This window comes from Belonocnema kinseyi, chromosome 7, assembly GCF_010883055.1.
Source record: "Belonocnema kinseyi isolate 2016_QV_RU_SX_M_011 chromosome 7, B_treatae_v1, whole genome shotgun sequence".
Taxonomy (NCBI): domain Eukaryota; kingdom Metazoa; phylum Arthropoda; class Insecta; order Hymenoptera; family Cynipidae; genus Belonocnema; species Belonocnema kinseyi.
The window spans coordinates 97838401-97855801 of NC_046663.1; the positions used below are offsets into that span (position 1 = coordinate 97838401).

Below are 17401 nucleotides of genomic sequence, written 5' to 3' on the forward strand. Positions count from 1 at the left end.
TAGAATGGTTGCGCTTCTACCCAACAAAGCGAGCGCGAAGCGTAGCCCGAAAACTTTTGATAACGCTTGCAAATTGCTTTTGAAAATAGAATAACAATTCAATTTCAGTGAGAACGGGGGGTCGAGTCTCGAGGTTGAGAAGAGGCCTTGCTTTCGGGGTGGGAATAGTGAGAAGTTATAGAGAGTGTAGACCCGCGAAAAGCTCCATGAAGAGAGAGAAGACGAATGCGGATCGGCTAAGAAATGGAAAAGTCAAGAAAACAACCAAAGGGATAAAAGAGGGTGAGAGGTGGAAGGGAATAAAGGCCATATATGGTGTGCCAATCTTGTCGCGCATCCGACATCGGAAAGCTACTTCCGTTATGGGAAGAGCCATCCTCAAATCCTTCCGGTGTGACTTTTTTTTTTCTTTGTTAAAAATTTTCCCTGAACATAGTGCGGATAGTTTCAAAAACTAGGTTAAATAAAATTAGAGGAGAATGGAAGGAAATTCACTTTGGTTCAAAATGTATTTTTATAGAAAAATAAAAAATTGAATAAGTTCAATTTTATTTAAACTTGTTTCCAGAGAAATCAAAGTTACTTTCAGATGGATGCTTCAGAAAACAAACATTTGCACAAATTGCATGGATTGCGGCAGAATGTAAAAAAAAGATCTGGGAAGGGGTCCACTTCTTTGCAAGAATATAGGGTGAATAGTTTCAAAAAATAGAGTAAATAAAATTATAGGAGGATCAAAGGTACTTCACTTTGATTCAAGATTTACTTCAATAGTAAAATAAAAAATGGAATGAGTGAGTTCAGTTTCATTTTACCTTTTTTCCAGAGAAATCAAAGGTATTTTCAAATGTGTGCTTCAGAAAACAAACATTGCACATATTGTATGGATGCAGGCGAATGTAAATAAGATCCGGGAAGGGCTCGACTTATTCATAAAATTCTCTTTCATATAAAAAAAATTACAATGTTTTTTATTTCAAATATTGCTGAATTGTGTAAAATGAAATTTTGGAGAACATCTTGTTGAACATCAGATAGTGTTTGCTCATAAAAATTACAATTGTGTTTTGGAACAGAGAATTGGTTAAAAAGTCAGATATAGAACAGGTGTTTTTTTTTGTTTAAATTGCCTTCTTCTCTAAATCTTCTTTAAAGTAAAAATTATAAGTATTTATGGAAGGAATAGAGAGTTTTCTGAATTACCTTCTTCTTAATCAGAATTAATACTATTTTCCAAAATTTCCATTCAATGTAAAAAGTCCCTTGTTTAAAGTAAAATTATAATTCTTCACTGAAACTCTTATCCTAAAGCAAAACTTGCCATTCTTATAGAAAATTTATATTCTAAAGTGAACTTAAAAAGGAAATTATAATTCTTTAAGGAAATTCGCAGCTCTAAATCAAAATTATAACTCTTTTAGAAAAATCCGTGTCCCAAAGTCAAAATTATAAGTCTTTATGGGATGTTTCTGTCCCAATTGTCAAAATTATATTTCTTTATTGAAATTATCCGGAAATTACCCGTCCTAATTTAAAAATTATATTGTTTCACTGAAATTTAATTTCATAACTCAGAATTTTAATTCTTAAAAAAAATGAACTTTTGAAGTCAGAATACCAATTATTTGGAAAATTTCCTATTCCAAGTGAGATTTATGATTTTTTAAATTCCAATTTACTATTATACAGTTTGTATTTATTACATATCAATTTAGATTTGCCATAATTTAATTCTCTTTCATTCAGTTCGAACCTACTAGCAGCATTTAATTTCAATTTACATTATTATAAATAAATTCATATTTACTAGAATTCAATTATAATAATACTTGAATTCAATTTCTGCTTACAAAAATGCAATTTCAATCTACGGGAAATTTCATAAATTGTTTCCAATTCAAATGCATTTGACTTCACCTTATTAATTTGTTGGCTTAGTCGAGTAAATTTCCCGAAAAAGAGATCCTGTTTTCGTAAACAACAGAATATATATTAAAAAATTAACATACTTTTTACTTGAAATTCTCAGAAATTTTATATCTTTAGAAGATTTATACTTTTTCTTTTGATTTTCTAAGTTTCGATTTTTAAGTTTTGAATTTTACGATAGTTGAAACATCAAACGGTTGGTACTAAAAGCTCCAAAGTAGAGATTTTTATTGACCATTTCGCACTCTAACTAACGAGAGAGTAGTCTGAATGAAATATTATTCTGATCCTTTTTCTGCTCGACTCGTCCACTTTTCGTCATTTCAAAGTTACTGCCATTTCGTTACGCAGTCCTATAAACTCAAGAAAGTTCCACCGACTTGTGCTCAAAGTTCTTTCTCTTGTCAGAATTATCGAGATTTTCTTTGTAAAGATATTTGTACTAAATACGAGGTGTGTTCAAAAAATAAGGCGACTTTATGGTTTTCTCAAAAAATATTCATTTATTCCTCAATATTTATGTTGTCCCCTTCAAAGTAATCCCCCTCAGATATAATACACTTGTGCCAACGCTTCTTCCAATCATCGAAGCACTTCTGATAATCATTTTGTGGTATAGCCTTGAGTTCTTTCAGCGATGCAGTTTTTATCTCCTCAATCGTTGAAAATCGATGTCCTTTCGTGGGTCTCTTCAGTTTTGGGAAAAGAAAAAAGTCACTGGGGGCCAAATCCGGTGGATATGGAGGCTGAGGCATGACTGTGGTGCTGTTTTTGGTCAGAAAATCTTTCACAAGCAACGATGAATGAGCAGGTGCATTATCGTGATGCAAAAGCCACGAATTGTTTTTCCAAAGTTCCGGACGTTTTTGGCGTATCGCCTCTCACAAACGGCGCATAACTTGAAGGTAATACTCCTTATTCACCGTACGACCTTGTGGTAAAAATTCCTGATGCACTACGCCACGGTAATCAAAGAAGACAGTGAGCAAAACCTTCACATTTGACCGAACTTGACGTGCTTTTTTCGGTCTTGGAGACTTAGAATGCATCTCCTGAGATGGTTCGGCTTTATTTTCGACGTCATAACCATATAACCACGATTCATCTCCAGTTATAACCCTTTTGAAAAAATCAGGATCATTATTGACTTCATTCAACATCTCCTGAGCGATGGTCATGCGGTGGATCTTTTGATCAAAATTAAGCAGTTTTGGAACAAATTTCGCTGACACACGTCTCATGCCCAAAACGCCCGAAAAGATAACATGGCATGAGCCAACCGATATGCCAACATCTTTAGCAACTTCTCTGATGGTAATTCAGCGATTTTTCAACACCATTTCTTCCACTGCTTGAACTTTTTCATCTGTTGTTGACGTGCCGGCACGTCCAGGGCGAGGTTCGTCTTCAACATCCTCTCGGCCTTCTTGGAACAGCTTGTACCACTTATACACATTTTTCTTACTCAGAGTAGCCTCACCGTATGCAATTGTCAACATTTCAAGAGTTTTAGAGCACTGGATTCCATTTTTCACACAAAAATTAATGCAAACTCCTTGCTCCATTTTTTTCGAAAGAAGAAAATCGCCGAGCACACCAAACCCTTCTAACCTTTTACGCCTCTGACAGAAAAAGAACACGAGCTATATAGTCAAAACTGTGAACATATGATCGTGACGAGTGTACCAACACAACAAAACAAAAAATTTAAAACTTGAATGTATGTAGCCCTCGAAAATTGAAAAGTCACCTTACTTTTTGAACACACCTCGTAGAAGACAAAAAAGTATTGGTATTACATACAGCTTTAGCTATTATTTTACTATTAATATGATAATTAATCATTCTCTAAGTTATTAATTTTTATAATTTTTAACTTAATTTTCTTTGTCATTCTTTGACGTACGTTTTTTAATGAGAAAAGTTTAACAATTTCAGTAAAAATGGAGGACTTTAATATCAAAAGGGAGAGAAAAACTTTTTGTATAATAAAGCGATAACTTGAAATGGTCACTGACAAATCGATTTAGCCAATAGGGAAATAGGGGTATCCCATGAGACAATGTTTTACGAATGAGAGAGACCTTCACTGTGTTCCTTACCCTCTTCCAAATTACTCCAGAAATTTTTCTGGCAACTTCACAAACTTCCATGATTTTTTTTCTGGATTCTCCCCTTCAATTTTATTTGTTTTTACACTAATTTTGTCTTTCTCACTCCTATTCTATTATCGATGAAAAAATGTCTGCAAGTTTCTTTCACTTGAGAACATCAAAGTAAAATAGAACTTCTAGAATCAAATATAAAGAGTCAGCATCTGATAGAAAAAAATAAACGCTGAGTTTGGTTAGAGTTATTTGGAATAAGAAAGGAAAATATTTTTTTATTCCTAATAAGATTGATTGATATATAACTTTTATTGTAATGCAGATACCCAAAATTCTTATTCTACATTTTTTTTCATTTTGGTCAATTTTGCTATAATTCTGTGATATAAAAAATTCAATCATGATTCTAATTTTCAGATTCAATCTGTGCAATTTGATCTTTTTGATTCTCATAAGTTGAAAATAGGATCTTCTCCTCTTGTCTGGAATCTTTTCAAGACGGGTAGAATCTGGTACAGCAGCCCTGGAACAATGAGGGAAAGTTTCGAACTGAAGGTTGTCATCATGAATTCGCGTTACCATAAAGACATTCTCCTCGTAGTTTGGAGATTTTGAATACAAAATAGCATACATTTTACACGCTGATTACCATTCAGCTGTCACAATGAGATAGAAACTTTTCACCCTTATTTTTTATTCTCTGTTATAATTTATTTTATTTTTCAGTCTGTAAATTACAAAATTCCTTTATGTTTAAACTTCTTTTATAAATTAGGAATATTGGGTCCACAATTGACTTTTAAGTAACGAAAATTAAATTAGGTTTACAAAGTTATTATAACTAAGTATACTAAAAACGGGGTGGCCGTAGGTCAGACAAAACCTGGATATCAGGGAAAAGCAAGGGAATTTTATTGGTCGGGGAAAGACAGAGATTTGAAAAAAGTGGTAAAAGAAAATGGCACTTTAGTTACTTTTCTTTCAATAAATTAAAACAAAGAACCCAAGGATCACATAGATGTATTTCTGAATTTTCTTTAATGTTTAAAAATATTTGAGCGTATCTTAATAGATACCTGCTAGTTTTAAAAGATTTCAATCATTTAAAGGGATTCCAACAGATTTTTAAGATTATATAATATTAAACAAAAAATTCAAGGAATTTTCAAAAGCTTCAGAATGTTTGAAGTCAAAATATTTGAAAGGATTGTACATAATTCAAAGAAACTTTAAACGATTCCAAAGAATTTTGAATAGTTTTCAATAAAGTCAAGAAATTTCAAAGGATTTAAAAGACTTTAGGGTATTTTTAAAAATTCCAAGGAATTTCCAAGAGCTTTGAAAAGTGTCAAAGAAATTTTAAAAGATTTCAAATGATTTCAAATATCCGGATATTTAAAAAGATTCCGAAGGGATTTTAATAGATTTCCGTAATTTGAAGGGGTTTCAAAGAATTTTAGGATATATTTAAAACGTACAATGAATTTTCGAACGATTTAAAAAGTTTCAAGGGATTTCGAAAGATTATAAAGAATTTGATTGATTGAAGTAAACTAATTTAGTCAATTGAAAAAAAATTATATTCATTTAACCAACATTTTTTCTGAAATCAATCTAATGCGGTTATCAAAATGATTTTTTTGTATGAAGACACATTTTTCTCTGGGTGTAATAAGTTAAAAAATCACAATCTTAAATGTGAAATTATTTTATTTCATTTTTAAAAGATTAAATATTAAAAATGTTAGAAAATCAGAATTTATTTCTTGAAATATTAATGGTCAGGGAAAATGAAAAAAATCATGGGAAAGTCAGGGAATCTTTACAGTAAAGCTTTCTGGTCACCCTTTAAAAACGTGACGAAAGCTACGCTTTATTCTTCACGACAATTATTCTGCAAACGAAAATTCTTGATCTGATATGTTTGAACTTGGATCCAATAGATTTTTCACGCCACCATAGCTTCTTGAGCAGGAAACTTCAATATTTACAATCCAGCGATCCTCGGCTTCTTCGTCTTTTCTGCTATAGTTCTGCGATTCTAGAACTCCTTTGCGCCTCAAGCGAGGCTAATATTTTCTGCAAATTTACTTTTCAATTTTCACCAAAAGGCTGAATAGTCCGACCACGGCACTGAGTTTGCTTGTACTTCACCAATTACGTGCTTCTTTTCTTTGTCTCTTTATAATTGAAAACTTTGGTTGGTGAACCTATTATCTTCGACGCTGACGTATACTTTGGCGGCGAGTGAAAGAAAGAAAGAGTGCTGAGAAGATCGATCGGTAGTGTAGTGAAGAAGGACCCTAAAGTGGAAGGTGAAAAGAGGAAAATGTGAGTAGGAGAGAAAGAGAGGTGTAGACTGCAAAAGCTGTAGAAGCAGGAGGAAAAGATTGACAAGAAAGCAAGTTTCTTTTTGAGTTCTTTATGAACCGAAGTCGCGATAAATTGAGATGGAGCTGCTTCCACTGCTTCCTCGCAGCCCGAATCTCATTCCTCCTCGAAACTTTGACGATGGAAGGCACTTTCTACTAACGATGCGTAGTTAACAATGTAAAAGCTTCTTGAGTTGCACAACCCGGACTTGCGATGTAATAACAAAGTATAGATACAAAAAAATCGCTGCACTCGCAGTACATTTGATGAGGTCGCTGTGAATTTAAATAAACTTTCGATAAGTGCACCCTTAGGAAATATGTACATTTAATGACAAAAATAATGACAAGGCAGAAGTCAGGTATTTTAAAAAAATCTTGTGAAAGTCGAGGCTATGTCTATAAGAGTGATTTTAGATAACTGCCATTAATCATAAATATCAAATTTTGATTTTAAATTGTTTTTTTCGATTAAAAAAGACATCTACACTTGTGGTCAGGAAAAATGAAAAATTGGTCGCGAAAGAATTAGGAAAGTTGAAATTGAAGTTTGTGTTCAACGAAAATCTGTTTTGCTTTACGTTTTTTTTTAATTTAATTTTTCAACTGAAAATTTAACTATTCCAGTTGAAGATTCATAATTAATTTTCTTGGTTGATAGTTTAACTACTTTGTTAAAAACTCATTTTTTGAAATTAATTTTTGTAACTGAAAATGTAACTATTTCAGTTTTTAAATTTAAATCATAGATTTTTATTTATGTCCTACGGTCCAAATCAAAATAAAATTGAGCCAAAAAGCATATTTTCGAACTCAGAATTTATTTGATTAAAACTCCTTTCTCAATCCATTTTTGCTTGAAAATTGTTTGTTTTAAATTAAAAATGTATGTACTGGGTACAAGTACAACTACTTTGTTAAAAACGTATTTATTTTTGTTGAAGGTTCATTTCTTTGCTTGAAAATTCTTTTTTTTTTATTTTTTAAATTAAAATGTGACTTGTTAATTTTTGTTTGAAAATGCCTATATTTTTAACTGAAAATCACACTACTATATTTGAAGATTCATTATTTTATGTGGAAACATTTTTAATCGTTATACTTCAATTTTATAGGTTTGAAAGTAAGGATATTTCACTTTGAGTGCTTTAATTTGTAGTAGAGTTTTTATTACTTCAAATGGAAAAATGTTCACCTTTGAGAGATCGATTTTTTTTAATTTCAATGGCTCCCGTGTGGAAAAATTTCGGGGCGCTGGCCAAGCGCTGGCCAGACCGTCTTGTGTCTGGTCAGACGCTGGACAGACGGTCTAATAGCGCCGCTGAGCAGCTCGTCCAGAATAGACGAGCTGATCAGACGCTGGCCAGACGTGTAATGTTTTTACCACGCGATGGTCTAGATTGGACCGTACAGAAAAAGGAGGGAAAAAAGTATCAGAACTTCACAGATAGTACACTACCTTTTAAATCAGAATTTCAATATGCTTTAAAAAAATTTCAAGTTAAAATATTCAGTAGCTTATTTTTTATGACAGTTTTCGTCACTGGGGTAAAAACTTATCCCGGTGTGACAAGTATGTTATTGTATTGATGCGTGGCAAGCAAGGATTCAATTGAAATATTTCAGTTCAAGATTCATCATTTATTCGTTTTTTTTGTTGAAAATTAATTTAGTTTACTTTAAGTTCAACTATTATATAATAATGATCACAAAATAGCAGGCAATTCACGATATTAGCCCTAAGTACGGCCGTCCTACGGACGCCGAGTAATACGCGACAATTAACATAACCTACAAAATCATTGATCAATATCGATTTTTTATCAAGTTTTAAATACTATTACATGGATTCTTTCCTTATTGTGTTGGGTGATTTCAAAGCAGGATATTTTGACTGCTGTGTTGATAAGAAAATAGCAGACAATTCACGACATTGGTCATAAGTATGGCCATCTTCGTTTTTATTAAAAATGTGGCTAAAAATAGATTCAGTACGATGTAAAAACATATATAAAATCTTAGTCTCTGGTCTTTTGTAGGTTAGGTTGCAATTTGAGAAAGAATCAATGAATCTTATCTCATATAAGTGGATATTATATTGCTCAACAATTATCAAAACAACAGTGTGTATACAAACCTAGACATGTGTCAATCTGATTTCAATACAAAACTTTCCTGCAAACTTTAATATTCTTTTAGATTTTCCCAATCATTTCTGTCTGCTGAGGATTACACCAAAGATGAATCTTTGAAATTTTTGCAATCGAGTCCGTCTAAGAGGGCCAAGGCCAGCACCCTGTAAGACCGTCTTAAGTAGACGGTCTAGATTCGGTCTAGTCAGCCGATCTCTCTACTTAAGACTGCCACGAAATTTTTCCACACGGGCTATGCAGAATTTTTGCAAATCTGGAAAAAGTCGGGAAATGACCGGAAATTTGTTCCTTCTATTGAAAAAGCTACCCTGTACCAAACATATTAGTCCAAATTTACGAAAACTTTTATATGCAAAATGTTAATATATAATGTATTAAAGGCAGTGGCTTTTCTCTGCGATCATTAATCTTAGATGGTGTTTGCAAATTTCTTTCTTTTTTACATTCTTATCAGAGAATTTATTAGTTGTGTGTAAAATTTGACCTCCCTCCCCATTTTTGTCAAATACATATGGTTCTTAAACGCGTGTGACACCTTTTGGGCAACAAAAATGAAGACTACAAAATCGTTTCGAGTTCACTGGGTGTTAAAAAAAGATTGAATTTTTACGCTTTTCCATTTTCACCTAACTCTTCATTTCAATTTCATCCACAGACATAAACATATATACAATTAGGTAATTTACTTTTGGTATTTTGTTATTATGATTAATAATATTTAATCAATGTGTTGCAAAGTATATTTTTTTAACAAACATAAACTGAAAAAAAAAAATTCAACAAAATTGCACAAGAAGGCTTAAAAAGAATTATCTTCTTTAAAAAAGTGTTTCGAGAGTCCTAATGTTTATCCTGAAAATGAATTTAATTTCAGTAAAATTAATTAAAAATGTTTTTCACTCTTTTTTTTTGAAGTGCTATTATTAGTACGATTTCTTTTGATTGCAATCATTTTTACGCCTCACTTTGCCCCTTTATCAACCCTTCATTAGCAGGAGTGTCAGGTTGTTGTTGATGTTGCGTCCAATTATAACGATTCTCATTGTAGGATTTTAATAAATGGGATTTATCTTATTCAATTCTTGTGGCATCTAATTGACTAAAATGATATTTTTCTTGTCTTATTGAAATTGTAATGATTTTAATAACACTGACTTTCTATAACTGACGTCTTATACTTTCCCCTTACAATTTATTTCACTAAACTTTTCGTACTTGTTTATTCTGTGCATGCCATTTTTAGATATGTTTTATAGGTACATCTCAAGTTATGAAGTATTTGAAGATTATCATCCCTTTTTTTCACAGACATTGGTAATAAACGTTGCTCTTGCTGCCTATCATAGAGACTATTTCGAGCTAATATTATTTTACTGGTACTCCATACCTTGTATCGTTGAATTCCGTAGTGAGTTGTGGGTACAGACGCAGCTATAGAATCATCACGTATACCAGATAGCGTCCTTCTCTTGAGAAAACAATCGTGGATAGATAGCCGGATACATATCAGACCCCGCCGCTTTCAGCACGAGGGAGAGTTATTGCGTAGTTGCTCACTCTCTGCTGTATAGCACTGCGTGTGGTACACAATCCTCATCGTCTTTCTCACAAATACTAACTTCTAAAAACAATTCTAAACTGCAAGACTTAACATAAAAGATAACTTTTTTGTGAATCTGATGTCTTTCTTTTTATAGTCCACGGAACTGAAACTACAGGTGGATATCTTCCGTATAAAAGATACAAACAAAGAAATCGAAGATTGCTGATCAAAGATGGTAGGATGTAGTTAGCAATATAGAATTGAGTTTCAAAATTTAACATTCCGATGTTTAACTCCTAACCAGTTCGATAAATTACATCGAGGCACCCAAATATGACACAGCATAACCAGCACACGCCTACAACGTTGTATTCTTAAAGAAAATTGGACATGTTAATGTCCTATAATATCTTATAGTTAAGAATTAATTCTAATCGGCCCAATATAGCTCAATATACTTCAATGATAAAGAGTCCAGAATTGTATTCTGAAAGAAAATTAAAGAATTCCCAGACAGATGAGAGGAATAATATTCTTAAGAATTGAAGATCATCCACTGGTTAGAGGTCAGAGGATTGGATTCTGATGTCAATATTCCGTTTGCAAGATCTAAGAAACGTTCTGAATATTTTCTGCTTATTTAGCGTCTGGCTCTTGGTAAGGTCCATTAAGAAGAAGAGTGTCGTCCAGAGAAAAGTGAGGGAGCCAGAACCCAGAAACTGGATCTCAGTTGCTCGGAGTTGGAGTGGGTGATACCGGATCAACGGGTCGAGAGACGATGTTCCAGACTCTTGCATTTTCTAGCATGATGGTGGTGGTTTTATCCACTATCGTCTGGCAGAACCACCCGAGCGGCCATCAAACTTTTGCTTTATTTATTACCCGTGGACATTCGGATTATGGTCTGCGTCTCGGGATACGCTTGGCTCACCTTCGACGTCATCTTGTCCTATCTTTTCTGTTATTCTTGATTCTCGAAACACTCGGCAAATCCATGTAGTTCTGCCCACCTGGATGCTTCATCCGGAACCCTGTTCTTTTTTCTTCCTTCTATCTTTCTCTTTTCTTTACTTGCTTGTCGAGAGTTTCGTCAACCGCGTAAGCTTCATTGCTCGACCACCTCTCACCCACTTTGGTCGGGTCTCGTCGAAAAACAATGTTTTCCAAGAACAAACGACCGTCGTAAAATAAAAGATAGCTACTGACCGGTTTTTATGGTTTTCTTTCGCATGACATGGCATAAACCTGAACCGAATAAATAGTTTCTATCCTCTTGTCAACGCGAGAAATCAGACTTTAAGCCAAGATACAAAAGCTTGTTGGTGCAACCTGACAACCTGCTATACGTGTCTTCGTTAAGCCTCCTTCGGAGGGATCGCATACTGGGATGTTTTCGATCGCTTATGTTTGCATAGCCTGATTCATCGCATCAATCCCACCACATGCTATATAACTCCGGACACGTTTTCCTGTTTTCTTAGACCGGAAAACAAGACCTAATCCCTAGAGGTTAAAGAATTGGTTTTAAAGCCCACCGATTTAGCAGAGGATGATACTTATCGTAAATGCTTCAACTTTTATTTTACCTTTTAATGTAAAGTATACCGTAATATCTACTAGTATTGAAGTATTAGTCGGTGAAAACACTGAGATGTGTTTGCTACAGCAGCATCCGAATATTGTTGTTCTAGTAAAATTTGGATTTCATTTTTTCATAAGTCAGTCTTTTTCAGGTACAATTTTTAACTCTTCTTCTTTGTGTATTAAAGGTATTCTTATTTTATATCTGCGTAGAAACTTTATTCATGCTAGAACAATATTTTATAGAATATAAATTTCCCGAATCGTTTGCAAACGAGGAAATGATGCAATTTTGATTTTGACTAATTAGATAGGTTAGTTTAATATTGAAATTTATTATAGCCTAGACAATAGGTTCATTAATAACGAACTATCCAAATTGGATGGTTAAGATACCATCTTCTAATATTTATTCGATTTTAGAGAGAAGAAGTTAATTTAAATAATCGTTGGTCCAAAGTAACTTATTGTCAGTAATATTTCATCAGTTGAGATTTCGAAATCACATGATCATAAATATTTACTTAGAAAAATGATTTGATATATGAAAAACGAGGCAAATTATGTTATGTAATTAAGACTAACTTCTTAACTATCGAAATATTCTGTACTGTTTGCGAGTGGTTCGCGGATTTCTTTTATCCATATAGATCTATATCATTGTTGTTTTCATTCACGATGTTTCTTGTTTCATGTCTCTTCTGTTTTCCACTTTTCCAATCTTTTATACATATTTATTTACTTCTCCCCCTGAATGGATGTCCTTTGATCTTCCATTCTATCTTTTCGTACTTCAGCCGAGCGAAACGATGTTCTAGTCCTGAAGAGATCTTTTTTGGATTATAAATTACTCAATTCCTTTCTCAGGAGAGCACCCTGTATACGAAATTACGTATTGTTTTGAGTTTCATCGCTTGTTACATTATTGTTCAAGCCATCGAGGAGCAACTTCATGAAGAGTGGGATTCTCTTAATAATTGCTGAAACAGAACAGTGGCAAGGAGATAAACGGAAAATTTTTTGAATCCTGTAACTTAAAAAGCTTTAGACATTTATTAAAAATAAAAGAATGATTTAAATAAAATTTGGTTTTATCAAAAAGTTACCGTTACAATAATCTCTCTCTTATTTTATACTTCAAACTTATACTAATTATAACTGTCTGTGAAGAAGTTTTCTTTAAGAAATCCTGAACTTAAATTTTACCATTTTGTTATTCAGAGATCTGAAAAAATCTTAGCCTTAGTTACCTAATATTGTTCAACGTATTTTTATTTTTGTAGGTATATCTTATCGTTTTGAGAATTTCGAATTTACAAGTGTCTAATGGAAAATTTATAAAGTATAAACTACTTTTGTGAGAGCATTACCAACTTTAAACATTTAATTTAAAGTTGGAAATTATAAACTTATAAATTAGAACATTGCTAAGTTTCAAAACTATATAGATTTTAGTCGTTTATATCTTTTAGATTGTAATTTTTCCTAAATTCTGAACCGTATTCTCTAAATCTGAATCAGTGAAATTTCACTGATTCAAGTAGCTACAAATGGGTCATTGACAATCATTGAAAGGTTACTTATTGAATCAGTGAAATAATCACTTTTGAGGGTTGGTAGCACTGCAACATGTGAATTTAGCATTCGTAATCAAATATCATTTGGGTACATTCAATCAAAGAGTCATAGTAAAAAACTAAAACCCATAAATACGATCAAATATTAAAACAGGTGACAAGTTTCGATGCTTTTGAATGACAAACAACCTCACATATTACTTTAATTTAAAGATTCGACTGTCATGTACAAGCCCGTTAAGGAAGTACTATTTTAGGCAGTGAAATTGTTATTCATATTTACAGAGTACTGTTTACTAAACGAGAAAAAGAATTGCAAAAATTAACTTTTTTTCTACAAAAATGATTTTTGAACACGAGTAATTTTTTAAACTATAGAATTAATTGGAGACTGTCCATTATGATTATACACATGGTATGGAATTGCTTTTACGAAACCACATAGATAATGAAATTCTTATGCTTACAAATTTCTAAACTAGCATTTAAGAATCATTGTTTACTCATATATAAGTGAAAAAGTAAAAATTTTATTTAATATATGTAGCACAGCATACTAATTGTTTCTCTATTATTACTTTAAGTACCAATGTAGCGCATTTGATATGATGAAACTACTGCTGTTTTTTCTATTGTAATTAAGTAATCAGTGAGTTACAACAAATTCTAAAGGCTTTAAAAAAAATTGGCTTGATTTGAACCTTTGAAACTTTCAGGACCTTAATTTGTTCGAATATAATCACGTTCATTTTTAGGTATTTATATTAAGTAAGAGAACATAATGTAATCATTTTTCTTTTGGTTTTTCAGAGAGGAAGCGACGAACTTCTATCGCAAAGCGGCGCGGTCAGTAATGGCGCAGCAATGAGTCCTCAACCACATCATGCTGCTGACAACAACAATGATGCCAAGAAGGTTCGTCAAAATTTTTGTCATTCAATATTTTCGTTTAAACAATATAATATAATGCTGCGTTTAATTTTTTTTACTAAATAATTTTAATATTAAATAATCCATATATTTTTTACACTTTCGGTTTCATTCAAGACAATCTAAATCCGAAAGATAAATCAATTATCTAATTGCAAATCAAAAGCATCTTTATAGGGGTAACAGCAACAGACTTTACAGGCCAAAATGCTCAAAAACAATATTTTTAACAAATAGGGGAAAAAATTCTTTCAAATAAAATTAAGGGTGTTACAAATGTAAAGCACCTATTTAATTTCATGCGCAAATATTGCATTTTAAACTAAATCAATTTTTATAGAAATGGTTGAATTTTCAGATAAATAGAGAACGAATTGTCAAACAAAAACAGATAAATTTACAACTAAAATTCTGAATCTTCAATCAACAGATATTTAAATTTTAAATAAAAAACAATTAGATTCATTCAAGAATGACGATTTTAGATGAAAATAGTTGATTTTTCTAATGAGTTATTGAATGTACAAGAATCTTCTACTTGAAAATATGAAATGTCAACAAAAACGTTCATTTTCAAGTCCAAACCTGTTGAATTTTCACAAAAATAATTAGATTGCGAACCGAATATTATCATTGTTGACCAAAAAATATGAATTCCTAATCAAAAATATAATAGCAGACTATTTAAACAAAAAGAATGAAATTTCAAAAAATTTTCTTTAAAAAAAATAGTTGGTATTTATTATTTTGATTTCTTAATTTAGTTCGCAATTAAGTGGAAAACAAGAAAATAGAGGAAAGACTGTGAAGATAGCAAAAAATTGACAGGAACTTTTAATAATTTTGAATGATTTAAAATCATGTAATAAAATAAGTAAAACGGCGTGTCAGAGAAAAATTTGTTAGTTGGGTCTAGGGAAACAAATTATTGTAAATCGAAAATATGCAAAAAAGTAGTGTATATTTGGACTCTCTAATAATGTATAATTAGTTTGAAGTTGATTGTTTTTACATGTTAGCAAACTGCGTATTTAAAGAAATGTTTATCTTCATTTTTATTTATTTTCGTCAATAATGATTTTTTAGATTATTTTTTTTAAACTATCTTTTCTTAAATGACATAAAATAGATATTGAACATCTGACGGCTTTCAACTCTTAAAAATAAATTAAAACCCAATTTTTACGTCTCAGGAAACAAGCACAGAAAAGTCGGTTTTTCAAATAGTCATTTTTGTATTTTTCAAATTACTTGTTTATAGCATACTTATAAAAATATTTAGTACCTCAGGGTTCTGTATTGAAAGGAATACAATTAAAAAGATCAGCATCATAACTGTCATAAGGAATCAAAATATATCTATTGATAAAAATATTTTGAAAAAAATTAAAACATGAGCATTTTTAAATTAAATTATTTGTCAGCGAAAGTTCTGAAGTGTTGAACAGATTTTTCATACCTGCACGGAGAGAAATTTCGAGAGATTAATTCACGGAAGCGCGTCATTTTACATCTTCAATTGTTACGTTATTTAAAGTCTTGGTCTCTGTAATCTAAAAGCAGAATTTGAGTCGTGAGAGCAAAGGGATTAATTTCCCGAAATTTGTCTCCGTGTGACTGAAAGAAAAAAAGGCGTTACGGTCGGAGGGCTCTTTCTGTCAATATTCACGATGCTTGATGCACCTAATATGATATAAAAAGTTTATAATAATAAATGAAACCTCCCTTAATCTCCTCTTTTGGACAAAAGTTCCCCTTTTTACTTAAAATGAAACTACTGAACTGCTGTGGTTCCTGAAATACGAAAAATGATTTACTCTATATTATTTTATGTATTTTAAAAACCAGTTTTGCTGCGGTGGAAACAGGAATCCACTCTTTGATCCGATTCGTCGTGCCGTTATTTATAAATCTTTTTCCCCTTTATTTCGAGCAGACTACGTGCAAATGTTCGAGGGTGAAGGTGCACCCATACGATATAAAACATCGGTCCATCGATATGCTACAGGATATTCGAATGCACTGACCTCGATTTAAATACGTCCATTGAAATCTGATCAGACTGTTTCGTTGTTCGCGCAGATTCCGCGTTCGCTTACATCACCCCTGACCTCTTGTCCTTTTACCCTTCATGAAAAAAGCACGAAAAATGATGGCATGTGAGAAACATCTTCTATTACTGATGTGGTGGCACAACCGATCGAAAATCACCAGATGCAATTTTTGCCAAGCCGCTGCTACGTGCACCGGTTGTACGAAAACTTCGACCCTGTTGCCTACGTCGTTAATCACTTTTCTAGAGAGCAAAGGGCCACGGTGGATAAAAATGGAATGTACCTTTTTCTCGTACTAGTAAACCGGAAGTTGGAGCAATTTTTCATTCAACTCCAATACACATAGAAAAAAAATCGGTAATTAATAATAGTAATTATCTTCAGGTTCATTGATTCACTTTTTCCACACTCACGACTTTTACTGCCATACGAAAATGTGACAATTTACTAGTATACATCAGTTTGACCTCTCATACAATTATTCTCCCACTCAAAGCAACATGAAGTTGTTTCCCTAGAATAGAAATAGTTTATCATTTATTTTCAAGTTATTAATTTTGCCATTTATATTTAAATGAGTGAATTTTAAAAAGCACGATGCAACCTTTGGAATTGTTTAATTTTTAACGCTCCAAGTTTGAATTCTTTAATTTGTGAAACTTCTGGTTAAAAACCGTAATTTTTAACGTTTTTAAAATGATTAAATTAAATGAGTTGCAAAACATCCCCGTAACTCTAACAGCAGAGCTAGAGTTTATTTTGAAGGAAACTATTATTATACCATTAAGCCAAATCCTTTTCGCGGTATACATTTTTTAATTAATCACTTTTTATAAAATAATTAACTAAAAAGTAAAATCCAATAGAGCTTTCTTTTTATTTTTTCGGGCATCAGGCCGGCATAGGCTTATAAATAAGACATAAAAGATTTATTTAACCTTTACAGAAGAGCACCAATTTCAATTACAGGAAATAGACATATAGAGGACAGATTATTTTCTAAGGACTTGATGATGTTACGCATAATCAGTCAAATCAACGTTTTTATTTAGAGAAAATTAACAAACATAGATATTATTATTATTATTCCTTCAGATAAATCGAGCCATCAATGGGTCGCTAGCATTATAAATCCATAAGTTTTCAAATTTTTT

General features: G+C 32.2%; 1 protein-coding gene across 5 annotated transcripts in view; it reads left to right on the forward strand.

The window, feature by feature from the left end:
• LOC117177570 (polypyrimidine tract-binding protein 1) overlaps positions 1–17401 on the forward strand; it is a 636848-nt gene that overhangs the window by 364081 nt on the left and 255366 nt on the right. For all 5 annotated transcript variants that reach the window (XM_033368386.1, XM_033368387.1, XM_033368388.1 and 2 more), the window contains exon 3: positions 14074–14178. In XM_033368386.1, coding sequence (XP_033224277.1) covers positions 14074–14178 — 105 coding nt within the window. The remainder of the gene's footprint in view (positions 1–14073; positions 14179–17401) is intronic.